General features: G+C 41.4%; 1 protein-coding gene across 1 annotated transcript in view; it reads right to left on the reverse strand.

Moving 5' to 3' along the window:
• MEGF11 (multiple EGF like domains 11) overlaps window positions 1-14873 on the reverse strand; it is a 412570-nt gene that overhangs the window by 310762 nt on the left and 86935 nt on the right. Inside the window, exons 3-4 of the mRNA XM_066592915.1 lie at window positions 14434-14535; window positions 11297-11397 (exon numbers count right to left, since the gene is read on the reverse strand). Of these exons, the coding sequence (XP_066449012.1) occupies window positions 11297-11397; window positions 14434-14535 (203 nt within the window). The remainder of the gene's footprint in view (window positions 1-11296; window positions 11398-14433; window positions 14536-14873) is intronic.

Raw genomic sequence — 14873 nt, forward strand, 5'->3', positions numbered from 1 at the left:
GGGCTCCTTCAGACGACCATATTTACACACATAAAATATACGCACGCCATGCACAAGAATGGAAGCCATTGATATCAATGGGTTCTTTTTATGAACGTGTTGCGCACGCACATTTCACATGCACGGAAAAAATAGGACCTGATCTGTTTTTGTGCACCAAAGACTCCATAGACGTCTATAAGAGGTGCACAAAAGCGCAGTCAATATGCTCGCAAATGCGCAATACGCTGCACAATTCAGTGAAAAAAACACCACATCTGGACCTAATTAGGCTAAATCAAAGGAATTTCCGCACTGCAGCGTGTTTTTTGCCATTATGCTGCAGCTGCTCATGTGAACGGCAGAAAATCCGCAGCTATTTGGAACTTAGTTGCGGCTATTCTTCATTCATGCAATTTTTTTAATGTGCTGAGCCAACCTTAAAACACATGCAGTTGTTTAAAGAGGTCGTGGGCTGCATTCACACGAGCCAATATACGTCGTCCTCATCTGCAGGGGGGGGAGATGGAAGAGCCAGGAGCAGGAACTGAGCTCCCACCCCCTTTCTGCCTCCTCTCCACCCCCTCTCTGCCCCCCTGCACTATTTGCAATGAAAGGAGGTGGAATAGGGGTGGGGCTAAGTTGCCCAAATTAGCCCCGCCCCGTCCCGCCCCGCCTCTCCCCATTGCAAATAGTGCAGAGGGGCGGAGAGGAGGCAGAGAGGGAGCTGGAGCTCAGTTCCTGCTCCTGGCTCTTCCATTCTCCCCACCCCCCCTGCAGATGAGGACGACGTATATCGGCTCGGCGTGAAAACCGAGCCGATATACGTTCGTGGGAATGCACCCTTACAGGCAGTAAAGGTCGGCGAATGGAAGTGGGTAGGACTATTAGCAAAGTGTACTGGAGCAAAAATAAAATGATTGCATAGGTATACATATTAGCAAGCAGTAGTTTTTGGATTATTTTAGATGGGACTACTGTCGAGCATTTAGGTGACCGACAGCTGTCCCAGCGATTATCGCTCCACTGCTTTCACACAAGGGGGCGGAGCGGTAGAGATCACTTCCGACCGCTCACCTCCATTCACAGTAAACATATTATATTATATTTATATGTAGCACATACTACAGACATAGGTGTCTTTCATGTGGTGCAAAGTGTTAATGCAGCAGAAATTGCAGTCTTAAGCTCTCGCTCACAACCTGAAGGTTTGCAGGTTCAATTCACGCATGGTTCAGGTAGCCAGCTCATGGTTGACTCAGCCTTCCATCAATGTGTGCGCAGCTTGGTGCAGGACAATTACTTGAAAGCGCTGTGGAATAAGTTGGCGCTATACAAATAAGTTTGTTTTTTTTAACCGAAGGGTGGCTTTACAAGGGACAACTATCGTCCAAATAGTAGTCCGATAGAGCGAATGTGTCAGACGTTTTGTGTAAACATGGCCACCAACTGGGTGACAAGCGAAGTTCATTCACTAGTCTTTTCGTCTCAGCTCACCTAAAAATAGTTGATTAATTATTGTCTGGTGTTATTTATTGCTTCTCAATGACTAGCCAAGAACTTTACAGGGAGAAGTGCGCTTTAGCAACCGCGAAATTGAGCAACAGCCGCTCTGTTTAAGAGCATGTGAGCGACAGTTGTTTGTATGCTTTAGTGACTGTTCAGATGATGTGTCCCATGTAAAGCCACCCTAATTCTGATTACTTGCTGCAACTAATGATCTTAACACAACAAAGGCCATTAAAAAGCTATTGAAAAGGAAAGAAAATGTTCTGTGCCAGCAATGTACTGAACGCATTAAAGCTCACTTGCATTAAAAAAAATCATCTTAAGACACTGAAAATAAACAGCCCCCCCCCCCCCCCCCAGCGTCTAGGAATGGCTCATAGAGATCTGCACACTAAGCAGTTTAAAAAAAATCTGACTTCTCCAAGATGGAAAGGTGGAGAAATACCTTAAAACATGGTCTAAATGGCTTTGCTACAGAAATAAATGATGCCCACCCCACACATATACTTTTCCGCCAGGTAACATACCTTCTCAAGGTAATACATCTACTGTGGAAACCTATAATTGGATCAATAAGCAGAGCTCCAAATTCCCCTTTATTCCTTTTTACCCCACCCCACCTTTGTTAATTCTTTCTCACTTTTTGTACTCTGAAGGCCCATTTGCAAGCAACTATTATCACTCAAAAGCCATGTTTGAGCAACATAATCATTGTGCTTTCACTCTTTGACTCAACAATGATTTTTATATCCATATAAAATCCATTGTTCAGCCGGAGATAAGATAACACAGACCGCATGCTGTGTTTGCTGTCCATGGTGCTGTATTCTCCACGGGAGTGCTGATTACATTGTATTCAGCTTGCAGACCCACAGTAGAACAAAGGAGAGAACTGCTGTTCTCTGCATAGAATGCAAATGAAGGTGATAAGCTGCTAATGGACTCCTAGGGTGACATCCCATTTTGACAGACTGGCAGACTGTTTTTGCAGGTGGTTTGCCATTGCCTTCCCCAGTCATCTTTACCCCCAGCAAGCTGGGTACTCATTTTACCGACCACAGAAAGCTAACCTTGAGCCAGCTACCTGAGCGAGAGCTTAGGACTGCATTACTGCTGCCTTAACACTCTGTGCCACACAAGACTAAACTACAGATGTGGGTATCATTAAAATCAGTGTGCAGTTACAAGCAGCCAGCGACTGTAAAGGGGACGAAGCAGCAGCTTCTACTCTGCACCTCTGTGTGTAGCAGCACTGACAACGGATCCACCGGGGTTCCAAATGGTGGACTCTTTGACTCAAGTTGATCAACCAGGGCTGGGCCAAGGTATTTTGGTGCCCTAGGCAGATTTGGCAAATGGCTCCATCCCCAGAATGCTTGTAAAAGCTTTCCACCTTTTTTTCGGCTAGTATACACCTGCATGCTTTTTTTAAATAGTTAATTTTTTATAATAAATCAGAAGCGGCGCTCCAATGGTGTACAAAGAAATTAGGGGCAGAAACAATATGAAAAGAAACTCACCGCAACTGAACCGGTCCTATGGAAAGGAGACCGGTCAGTTCGTGGGTCCACTAGGGCTTTTCAAATCAATTAAGATGGGATACGTTGGTGGTCCTAAGACATCCCCTGGGGGAGAGCAGCAGCGAGCGACTCCGAAACAATAATGTCAAGGAGGAAAGAAATGTATATTCAAAATAGGCAAAAAAACTCACTTGATGCGCTCCATCCAACTATATCAAAAAATGGAAATCTTACTTGGTGTGGGGTGCCTGGACTCCTGGCACCCCAATATCCAAAGGAGCAGGGAAATTCCAACGATGCAGGGGTTTTCTTCATAAAACAATTTATTACACACACAAAGGCAAATGGGTAAATGTCGCAACGCGTTTCGGCTTTTTGTAAGCCTTTTTCAAGCTTGATATAGTTGGATGGAGCGCATCAAGTGAGTTTTTTTGCCTATTTTGAATATACATAATTTTTTATAATGATTTAACTATTATAGACTTCTACCTATATACAGTTGTGTAGTGCATAGCCTTCTGTTAGAGGTTTACGTCTGGGAATACACTCATAAATATATATATCTGACAAAGGCTGAGGGATGTGATGTAAACAGAGCTGAGATGGTCTTCTGCAAGACCCGATTATCAGGCAAGAACATCCACCTGAATGTTTGTTTGAACTATTGTTGGGCTGTGCATAAGGTCAAATGATTAGTCAACGAACAAGCAAACATTCTTTCCATTGCTAGCCGTATTTTTTATGCAAAGATCTGCATATCTTCCCATGTAAACGGGAATCATGTTAACAATTAGTTATCCCATGCAGCAGATCTGCCCATGTGAAATAAAATGTTATTGCTCTTAGTAAGAAAAACAAAATAACTTTGTAGATATGATACCTTTTAATGGCTGGTAAAAACAGTACTAGCTTTCAAAGCTACTTAGGTCTCTTAATCAGGCATGATTTAACAAAATTTCTGAACATGTATAATATATATATATATATATATATATATATATATATACACAATACTGCAAAGATGTGGAGTGATAATTTGACATTTCACACAAAAAAAATACATTTTTTAGAGTGCCAATTTATTATACCATGTTTCTGCTCTTTTGTGTATTTATGGGCTCATTAGCGCCAGCGGTTTTCCTCGGTGCAGGCTTTCCGTCTCTCTGTTCTGCAGCCTGCAATGCTATTTGCTCCATTAAAAAACGGAAACCTAACAGAACAGAAGTAAACAGAAAGCTTTCTACTTGTTTTCTGCTTTTTAGAAACCGCATTGAACTCAGTGGTAGTAAAAACAGAACTATTTTAATTAACATTAAAAGTGTTAATACTTACCATGAACATGCTGGGGTCTTGGCACTCGGAGCAGACATCAGCAGGGGCCGGGCCACGCAGGAAGAGGGACACTGGCCAATGAGCGCAGTCTTCATTAGAATTGACAGAAGTGCTCATTGGCCAGTGTCCCTCTCCTCCTGCATGGCCCAACCCCTGCTGATGTCTGCTCTGAGTGCCATGGCCCCAACATATTCATGATAATGGAAATACAGTGGTGGGGCTAGGAGCAAGCAGAAAGCTCGCAGAGAAGGCTGCCACAACCGTTAATACATTTCGGTTTTCAAGTAACTTGCGTCCCCTACCGACTGAACTCGGGCAGCACCCTAGACGGTTGCCTACCTCACCTATCTCTTGTCCTGACCCTGTAATCAACTATTGATGACCGATCATGAAAGTAGTATTTGCTCAGAAAGACCTTCAATGTTCTCTTGCCAAGTTAAAAGATCTGCAGTGAACAAACAAAATAGTTTAACTTCTGTGAGCTTCTATCATCAGTCTATACATGCTTCTATCATAATCATATACATGCTTCTATCATAATCATATACATGCTTCTATCATAATTATATACAGCCTTCTATCATCAGTCTATACATGCTTCTATCATTAGTCCATACATGCTTCTATCATCAGTCTATGAATGTTTCTATCATAATTATATACAGCCTTCTATCATCAGTCTATACATGCTTCTATCATTAGTCCATACATGCTTCTATCATCAGTCTATAAAGTCTTCAATCACCAGTCCATACATGCTTCTATAATCTGTATGTAGTCTTGTATCATCAGTCTATAAAGTCTTGTATCATCAGTCTATAAAGTCTTGTATCGTCAGTCTATAAAGTCTTGTATCATCAGTCTATAAAGTCTTGTATCATCAGTCTATAAAGTCTTGTATCATCAGTCTATAAAGTCTTGTATCGTCAGTCTATAAAGTCTTGTATCATCAGTCTATAAAGTCTTGTATCATCAGTCTATAAAGTCTTGTATCATCAGTCTATAAAGTCTTCTCTTATCAGTCTATACCGGCTTCTATCATCAGTCTATACATGCTTCTATCAACATTCTATACATGCTTCTATTATCAGTCTATAAAGTCTTCCATCATCAGTCTATATAGTCTTCTATCATCAGTCTATACATGCTTCTATTATCAGTCTATAAAGTCTTCCATCATCAGTCTATATAGTCTTCTATCATCAGTCTATAAAGTCTTCTATTATCAGTCTATAAAGTCTTCTATCATCAGTCTATGTATTCTTCTATCATAAGTCTATACATGCGTCTATCATGAGTATATACAGTCTTCTATCATCAGTCTATACATGCTTATATTATCAGTCTATACATGCTTATATTATCAGTCTATAAGGTCTTCTATCATCCGTCTATACATGCTTCTATCATTCTATACATGCTTCTATCATCAGTCTATAAAGTCTTCTATCATCAGTCTATACATGCTTCTATCATCAGTCTATAAGGTCTTCTATCATCAGTCTATACACGCTTCTATCATTCTATACATTCTTCTATCATCAGTCTATAAAGTCTTCTATCATTCTATATATGCTTCTATCATCAGTCTATAAGGTCTTCTATCATCAGTCTATACACGCTTCTATCATTCTATACATTCTTCTATCATCAGTCTATAAAGTCTTCTATCATCAGTCTATAAAATTTTCTATCATCAGTCTAAACATGCTTCTATCATTCTATATATGCTTCTATCATCAGTCTATATATGCTTATATGATCAGTCTATGAAGTCTTCTATCATCAGTCTATAAAGTCTTCTGTCATTAATCTATACATATTTCTATCATCAGTCTATAAAGTCTTCTATTATTCTATATATGCTCTAAACAATCATCAGAAATGGCTTCTAATCGACACATCTTTGCTGCTTCTGCATCTACTTCAATGTTACACAACTGTCTGTGAGGATAAACTGGATCAGAGCTATTGCACTGGGTATTGCTATTTTGATGCTCTGCTTTCAACCCTGCTTTTGGATGGAGGACAGCTTGTACACTTCCTGTATATTTTGTGGAGTGGAGTGTGCTCCAGTAATAATGAACAGCCAAAGCATATGTGTTAGGTTGTGCTGCTGGGACCTGTAGTACTATTGTTTCTAGCAGAACAAGCCCACAGGTGTGGGATGATTGTGCTGGCTGAGTGTGGTAATCTCCTGCTAGCCAATCCTCCGGGTCTTTGCTCACATATAAACCCAGCTCCTGTCAGTGTCTGTTTGGTATCCAGAGTGAGCAGTCATATATCATTGGCCGTTGCAGCTTGCTGTGAGTTTGTTGGTTCATGTCCGTTTGTACATTTATTTTCTGTTAGTTTTGTGTCAGTTTGTTCTGCTGAGTTTGTTTGCTATTTCTGCGTTAGGGTGGCCCTTAGGGTCCCCTAGTAGATGTGTCTTGCTAGTGTAGGGACCGCAAGACACGAGGAGCCTTGTCGTGGCCTTGCGGCTCAAGTTCATTGGCCACTTTACGAGCCAATACCTCATACTTTTATAGCTATATCATCTGCTTATGTGTACAGGTATGCATGGCAAGAGTTGTCATTTGTCAGTCCCTAAGGTTTCTCTGTGCGTCAGTCCAGTCTGCAGTATGCATTTCTCTGTCCTGTTGGTGTTTCAGTCAGCACGTCCAGTCTGAATTCCGTCTGAGATCCCCACCTTTTCTGGCACGTTCGTATGGGCCCTGTGCTTATTTGCCCACACGAACGTAACAATATGCTTCAGAGATGCTCCTGGCAATGATTGACAGGCAGAGCATGCTTGGAGTACAATGATGAATATGCCTTTCATGCGGTGCCAGGCTACTTTCCATAGCCCAATCTGCAGCACTACTATTCTAAGGATAGGCCACCAATTTCTAATCAGCTGGGTTCGACTTCTGCACTCCAATTGATCAGCTGATTGAAGGGGCCACATCGCTTGTATGAGCATGTCACCTCTTCATTGTTTTACAGGCACATCTCTGCACATTTTGTAGTGGCAGGGCCTGGTACTGCACCTTACTGCAGCTCAGTACCATTGAAGTGAGTTGCAGGAACATGTACAGTCCCTACAAAATGTGCAGTCCCTTTCAGGAATACAATCTGATTCTGTTGCCTTTTACTATAAGAGGTTTGTATACCGCTGCTCTAGTCTATACTGATGTTTCTTGAGAAATTTCAGGATTTGTCAGTTTTGTAACATAATGAAAATTTGCGGTGTATTTATTTGATTTATCCACAATGATTTGTGCCAAATGACAAACTCAGCACTTCTGCTTTGACATACTCAGTTCTGCAATGTCTATAACAGTTTTAATATAGAGCCTGTCTAAAAATACATTAATGCAGCCATGAATATGTATTAAGCTATTCAAACATTCATGCTTATTAGTTTGCACAATGAGAGAATCTTAGCACGTCCAATAATGCCAGCAGAATCATAACCCCCGGCTTTACTACTGTACCTTGTGATAAGCATCAGAGGGGCATAAGGCTATAGCTAGGTTAGTCCTAGTGTATATAGGAGGGTTGTCCCATCTCTCTAGCAACACTGCAACATGGAGAAAGGGCTGCCTATGTCTTTTTGGAACAGCAGCAGTGGAACTAAATATGGGAAAGCTACAAAGTGTTAAGTGATCCTTTAACCTTGAAAATGGAAGGTATCAGCTATCTATAAATTTAAAAAAAACGTATTATTTAATGATTTCTGTCTCTACTAAGGCCTACTTAGAGAGGTATTCTGGTTAGAGATATTTATGACATATACGCAGCATATGACAAAATGACTAATACAGTACTTGGGGGTCTTGGGGAAAATGAGTGACTCTTCAAAGATGCTGGCCATTTATTTGAGGATAGGTGCAGAAAAAAAAGTGGGCAGAGGACACCCGTAAGTGAGGTAGAGCCTAAAGTACTGTATGCAGGCTGTCAAGAATGCGTGAATAGTAGTGAAACAATATGGAGGGGCTGCCAACCATATGGACATTACACTGAGTGGACATGAAAAGATGCAGGTGCAATAAGCAACAAAAACTAATGACATGGTACAACTTTCCACATACAATTTAAAGACGAGAATGAATAGCATTCAACTTGGATATGATGAAGGTACGACAACATGTATGTTTAATGTATGATAAATGATTGACAAGGGAAAAGGAAAGTGGGGTGAGGGGAGAACAAAGGGAAAAAATGGAAAATGCATGTAAACATATGTACATAAAAGAATAACAGATGCAAATAAAATAACATACGTAAAGGATAATTTTAATGTAATCTAAGATAAATCCAAACATAAGACTAAGGATGAAAATATTAATACAATACGATTAACTAGAATAAAGTAAAACAGAATGCAGGCAGACTTTTCAAGGTAAAATGAAACTAACCCAATAAAGGATCATAAATGGTTTAGAATAAATGATACAAGTAAAGAATAGTAATAATGAATGAGACGAGAGGCCTTGAAAAGCAATATAATTTGATAAACAAAACAATTAAAGACTGAGAGGAGCATGGATAACAAAAAGGACTAATTACAGTAGGTGGGGGTCTTGGGAAGAATGAGGGACCCCTGTTCAGTAATCCAAAGATGCCTATTTATTTGAGGAGAAAGAGGGTTTAAACAAACAAACATGTTTTTGCACGTTTTTGTGCACGCCAAACTCATGCCCACAAAACGTGACAAAGCGAACCCGTTGATTTCAATGGGTTTGTTCTCATGCGCAATCCCTGTGCGAGAGAAAAGATAGGACCTGCCCTATCTTTTTGCATGTTACGGAGAAAGCTTCTATAAAGGTCTATGGCAGGTTTGAAAAATCAAGGGGAAGGGTGTGACCCTGCGTACAACCCTTATTTATGCGCAAATATGCTCCGTTGCGGCACATACGTTTATCTGTTGAAGCCCTTAGCTGACCAAGCACAAGTAGTTGGAGTAACTGCAAACCCATCCATGCTGCTATGTTCCTTATTAAGTGCAGTATCCCTGAATGGGGACATAATAAAACCTCTCTTAACCACAAGCTCATCACTGCACAATATCTAATGCAGATTTCAAATCAATATATTGTTATTTTATTAGAAGAAAGGCGATTGGCGGAGATATCTCTGCCAGTCAGAAATATTAAATAATTGTTCTCCTTCTTGCCAACAATTACAATGGCCAATGCCTCCATTAACATGTACTTTGAGCTTCACTACTGTTAACTCCATGGTGACTGAGATGAGTGGCTTGGAGAAATCTCCGGTTTCTGACCCAGTGTAGCTCAATGCAAAAAATGGTATCAGCCAAGAAAATACTGCCACCCCAATCTACGCTTTCCTAGACTTTGGCATGGACTTGCCAGGCTCATAGACAATTGTGAGTGAATGCCACTGAAATCGCCAGGATGAGACCACAAATATCTAACACCTTATCAGCTGCCAGTATTATCTTAATAAAGCCTGTCCATACTGTAAAGCCACCTTGACACGGGGCAACTATAAGCCGAATGACCACTCGAAAGAACAAATTCCACTGGTGGTCATTCAGTGTAGACATGGCCATCAACAGGGTGACAGATGATAAGTCGCTAAGTTGTTTAGTTGCAGTTTACCAAAAAATAGTCGCTGGTTGATCAAAAGTCATCTGGTGAAAACTCACGGTTATTCGTATTTGAATGACTTGTGAAGAAATTTGCATGATGTCCCCTCTATGAGCAATATGTCAGCAAACAACTAATGAACCATCATCACTCTGAGTAAAGGCAAATGAATGGCTGTCATTAATACGCTGCAACGACTTTGCTGAGCGACTACCTAAACGATGGTAAGTAGATGTTACAGACAGCATTGTATTGGCTAAAGGAAGGCAATTCTCTGTGTCGCTATATAGAAGCCTATTAGTGGATTTTAATAGCAATGGCACATATGTTAGTTAATTTTAGAAGAGTGTCTAGAACCCTGGAACTTACCATTAACACGTTTATAATGTACTGCAGTACAATGTCAATACCACTCTATCTGCAATATGCCAACTTTTTAATACGCTGCACAGGAAAAATGCTTCATGTGCAATTAGGACAAGATAAGAAGTCATCAACCATAAATATAAAGGGTGGTGCAATGTACTAGTACAAAAGAGCTTGCACAACCACCTATTATATACAGTAGGAGTTGTGCAGTTGACAGTCCTATGGTTGTAGTAAGTGACCACCGCAAAACTGAACAGCCAGTATGCATAAACACTAGAGATGAGCGAGTATACTCGGTAAAGGCAATTGCTCGAGCGAGCATTGCCTTTAGCGAGTACCTGTCCGCTCGAGACTGAAGGTTTGGGTGCCGGCGGGCAGGGAGCTGCGGGGGAAAGTGGGGAGGAACAGAGGGGAGATCTCTCTCCCTCTCTCCCCCCCGCTCCCTCCTGCTGACAGCCGCTACTCACCGCTCCCCAGCGCCGGCACCCGAACCTTCAGTCTCAAGCGGGCAGGTACTCGCTAAAGGCAATGCTCGCTCGAGCAATTGCCTTTAGCGAGTATACTCGCTCATCTCTAATAAACACACATAATATAATTCATCTTCGACATTACATAGTGTGGTTGAACAAAATCGCACTTTGTAACAGAAGTACCAGTGGCCTTCTGATATGAATATGCTCTATATACCGTATTCAGAGTCGAAGGAAGTCTAGGAGCGCAATACACTACAGAAAATGAGAAAGAAATTACTGTAAAATTCCTCTTTGCAAAACTGTAATGGCAATGGCAGAGCAGATTGTGATGCCAATACACAGATGCAGGACTGCGATATCTCTCATCTTGCTACATTATATATAGGAATACACATACTGGAGGTTGGCAGAGCAGGAATACTACAGAGAACAATCATATGAATAATATAAGAGAATACCGATGACTTCAACATTAGAAATTCATAGAAAATGTGGACACATGGAGAGCAATACGTACGGACGCAGAAATCTCCACTTTCATAGTATCCTGGGCAACACTGTGACCTTCTTCTGTACATGGTTCTTAGGCCACGTCGGTAGGCTGTCTTGTAACTTATCCTGTGCAGAATATACAAATCAGGGTTACATAAAGTAGTTGAACAAGCAAAATAGTGAATATTTTCAAATGTACAAAAAAAATGGCAAGTAGATTCAGGCGGAAGCTTACTGGCTAGAGATGAGCGAGCACACTCGGATAAAGCAGTTACTCGAGTAAGCATTGCTCTTCTCGAGTAACTGCTTACTGGTCCAAACAGGCTTGGGGGGGCGAGGGTGAGCAGGGGGCGGTGGGGGGTAGCGGGGGGAGAGTGAGAGAGATCTCTCTCTACCCCCTGCTGCTTCCCGCTCACCCCCGAAGCCCCCCCCCACTCGGACCAGTAAGCAGTTACTCGAGCAGAGCAATGCTCGCTCAAGTAACTGCTTTATCCGAGTGTGCTCACTCATCTCTATTACTGGCCTAGTTAACCCTTACATGCATATATAACCCCAATTCCCAAAACGTTGTGACTGGGAAGCTCATATAAGTATATTTTATTCACAATAAAACATAAAACACAGAAGCTGAAAAGGAGACATTTTTCCATTTCATTAAAAAAATAATTCATTTAGAAATTAATGGCAGCAACACATCTCACAAAAGTTGGGACATGGTTAATAAATAGCTGCAAATGTAAGTGGTACTAATGAAAAACAGCCAGAGGGTCAATTTTCTACTAAGTCACATGACTGTATAAAACAAGCTTGTTAGAGAGGCAGAGTCTCTTAGAAGAAACCATGGTCATAAATTTAGCAATCGGTGAAAAACTAAGTCTAAAAACTGCGTAACAATTTCAAAAAAATGCTCCTCAACGTTAAATTGCAAAGACTTTGAATATCCCACCATCTACAGTACATAATATCACCAAAAGATTCAGAGAATCTGGAGAATCTCATGTGCACAAGGGACAAGGCCAATATTGGATGCTCGAGATTTAATGGCCCTCAGTTGTCACTGCATTAAAAACAGGCATGCAATGCAAATCCCTTCATGGGCTCAGGAAGGCTTCCAGAAATCATTGTCTGTGATTGTCAGTTCACCATGCCATCCACAAATACAAGGTAAGGGCGCCCACCCACTGGCGTTTTTTTTCACTGCGAAATTCGCAGGTTTTTTTTTTTCTTCAGGGGGTCTATGGGACTTGTAATGTAAAAATCGCGATCGCGCAAAATCGCGATTTACCGCGATATCGTGATTTTGCGCGATCGTGATTTTAGCTTTGCATGTCCCATAGCCCAAAGACCCCTGCAGAAAAAAAAAACGCTGCGAATTTCGCAGTAAAAAAACGCTAGTGGGTAGGCACCCTAAAGCTGTATCATGCAAAGAAGTAGCCAAATATCAAAACAATCCAAAAACGCTAGCGTCTTCTCTGGGCCAAAGCTCATTTAAACTGAAAGGAGGCAAAATGGGAAATTGTTCTGTGGTCAGATAATCAAAATTTCAAACTCTTTTTGGAAACCACAGACATCCAGCTTGTTATCAGTGCACAGTTCAGCAGCCTGCATTTCTGATGGTATGAGGTAGAATTAGTATCAGTGCTTATGCTCACACATCCTGAAAAGCACTATCAATACTGAGCAGTATATAGAGGCTTTAGAACAACATATGCTCCCGTCCAGACAACTTCTCTTCCAGGGAAGGCCTTGCATATTTCAGCAAGACAATGCTAAACCGCATACTGCATCCCTCACAATAGCATGCCTGCACAGAAGAAGAGTCCGGGTGCTGAACTGACCTGCTTAAAATCCAGACCTTTCACCAATAGAAAATAGTTGGCACATTATAAAATGCAAAATCCAACAAAGAAGACCCAGGACTGTTGAGCAGCTAGAATCCTACATCAGACAAGAACACTATTGGGTTTGCTTTATTGGCAAAGTACCTTTCCAGCAGATAAGGAATAATTTGGGGGAAATAGGGTTCCAATTTCTCGACTATTAGCAGGCCCAGAACTGCCTAGTAGCCAACCGTCTAATTTGCCTTACCCTTTCTGTTTCTTCTTGCACCCAATCTATACCTCATTTAACCCAGACAGGAGGGTCTCTACCATAGGTACAAGGCACATCACCAGTATAGACTGAAATGTGGTCTAAGTAAATTTGCCAGTGGAATAATCGTTGGTGCCAAACGGGATGGTTAGATTATCTTAGAAATGGCTGATCTGAGATTTTCCTGCATAATTGTAAATATGCCTATGATACAGAGGTATGTGGAAAAGCGTGCCGATCTCAGAAGAACATCGAGCACAGCAGAAGATCTCATCATTTCCCTCTACTGACACCTAAGAAATTAATATTGAGGGTATAGTGGGCACAGGGTCACCAAGACTGAACAAATGCTCATCAAATCTTGTCTTCTTTTGCACTATACAGAATAAGGTGTAAACAATATGGAACTATGGATCCATTTGGCCTTTTGTCAATGGTTTGAGACCAGACATGTCCTTTCCTGATGAAGGAAAAAGTAATTTGGAGACTGGTCCATGGAGGCTATAGCACCGGTAGAGTGGTGTCACACAGAAGCTTCCTGCTATCTGACACTTGGAAATAGGGACGCTACTGATCGAAACCTCCATCAACCAGGACTTGAGTTTGATTGAATCTGGAAGAACAGGATTTTGGTACAGGAGCAGCATTCACCCAGTAGATCATTATCTGACATACACCTACTGCACCACCGATACAGCGGCACTACCAGGAGAGATTACCAGCAATAGCGGAGTTCAGAAGCAGCTGCATGCAGGCACTTGCATACTGACATGCTCTCCGATGGGCATTGTCTATTAGCTGTTACTTCCACCTGGTTCATCCAGCATTTATATCTGCTGGATCTGTACAGTGTTTCAGGTATTAGCGGTTTGGGCCAGGTGGCTAGTGGATATATATAGTGAAGCGCAGCTGTTTCTGTTGTTTTTATTCTTCCGTTTGTGCGGTTTTACAGCACTTTGCATCACTGAGACGTGTCAGTTATCTGTTCTTATCTTCCCCGAATGTATAAGCCGTGCCATCTCCCCCCATCATGTACAATAATCTGCAGGGTCACAGTGGGCAACAACATACCTGTGTCTTGTGCATTTGAACCAGTTGAGGATATCTGTACAGCGAGTGTAATAAATTTGATCAAATGGGTGAGCGTAGGATTCCTGCACCGTTACAGCATAGCTGGAAGAGAGAAGAGGAAAGGTTAATGGCTTCTTGAAACTTGGAAAGATTTTCATATAGATCAGCAATAGAGAATGCTGTAATCTCATCAAAAGGGAAATGCTCACAAAAATAAGATGGTCTTAATTACACTTAAAATATGTGCCGTTTCGCCTGCCACCACATTTTCAAGTGAATGTCACTGTAATCTTCCAATAACTATTAGCAGAATGACTGAAGAAGGGCCATATAGAGCAACCATTTCTGGCACTTCAACCATTGTCCAGACTTAAAGCTAACCGGTGCTCGTGGGATGTGTAGCGGGGTGCAGCTGATATCAGGTGCTCTCTGCCCAAACA

The sequence above is a fragment of the Eleutherodactylus coqui genome, chromosome 2 (assembly GCF_035609145.1).
Source record: "Eleutherodactylus coqui strain aEleCoq1 chromosome 2, aEleCoq1.hap1, whole genome shotgun sequence".
In the NCBI taxonomy this organism is placed as follows: Eukaryota; Metazoa; Chordata; class Amphibia; order Anura; family Eleutherodactylidae; genus Eleutherodactylus; species Eleutherodactylus coqui.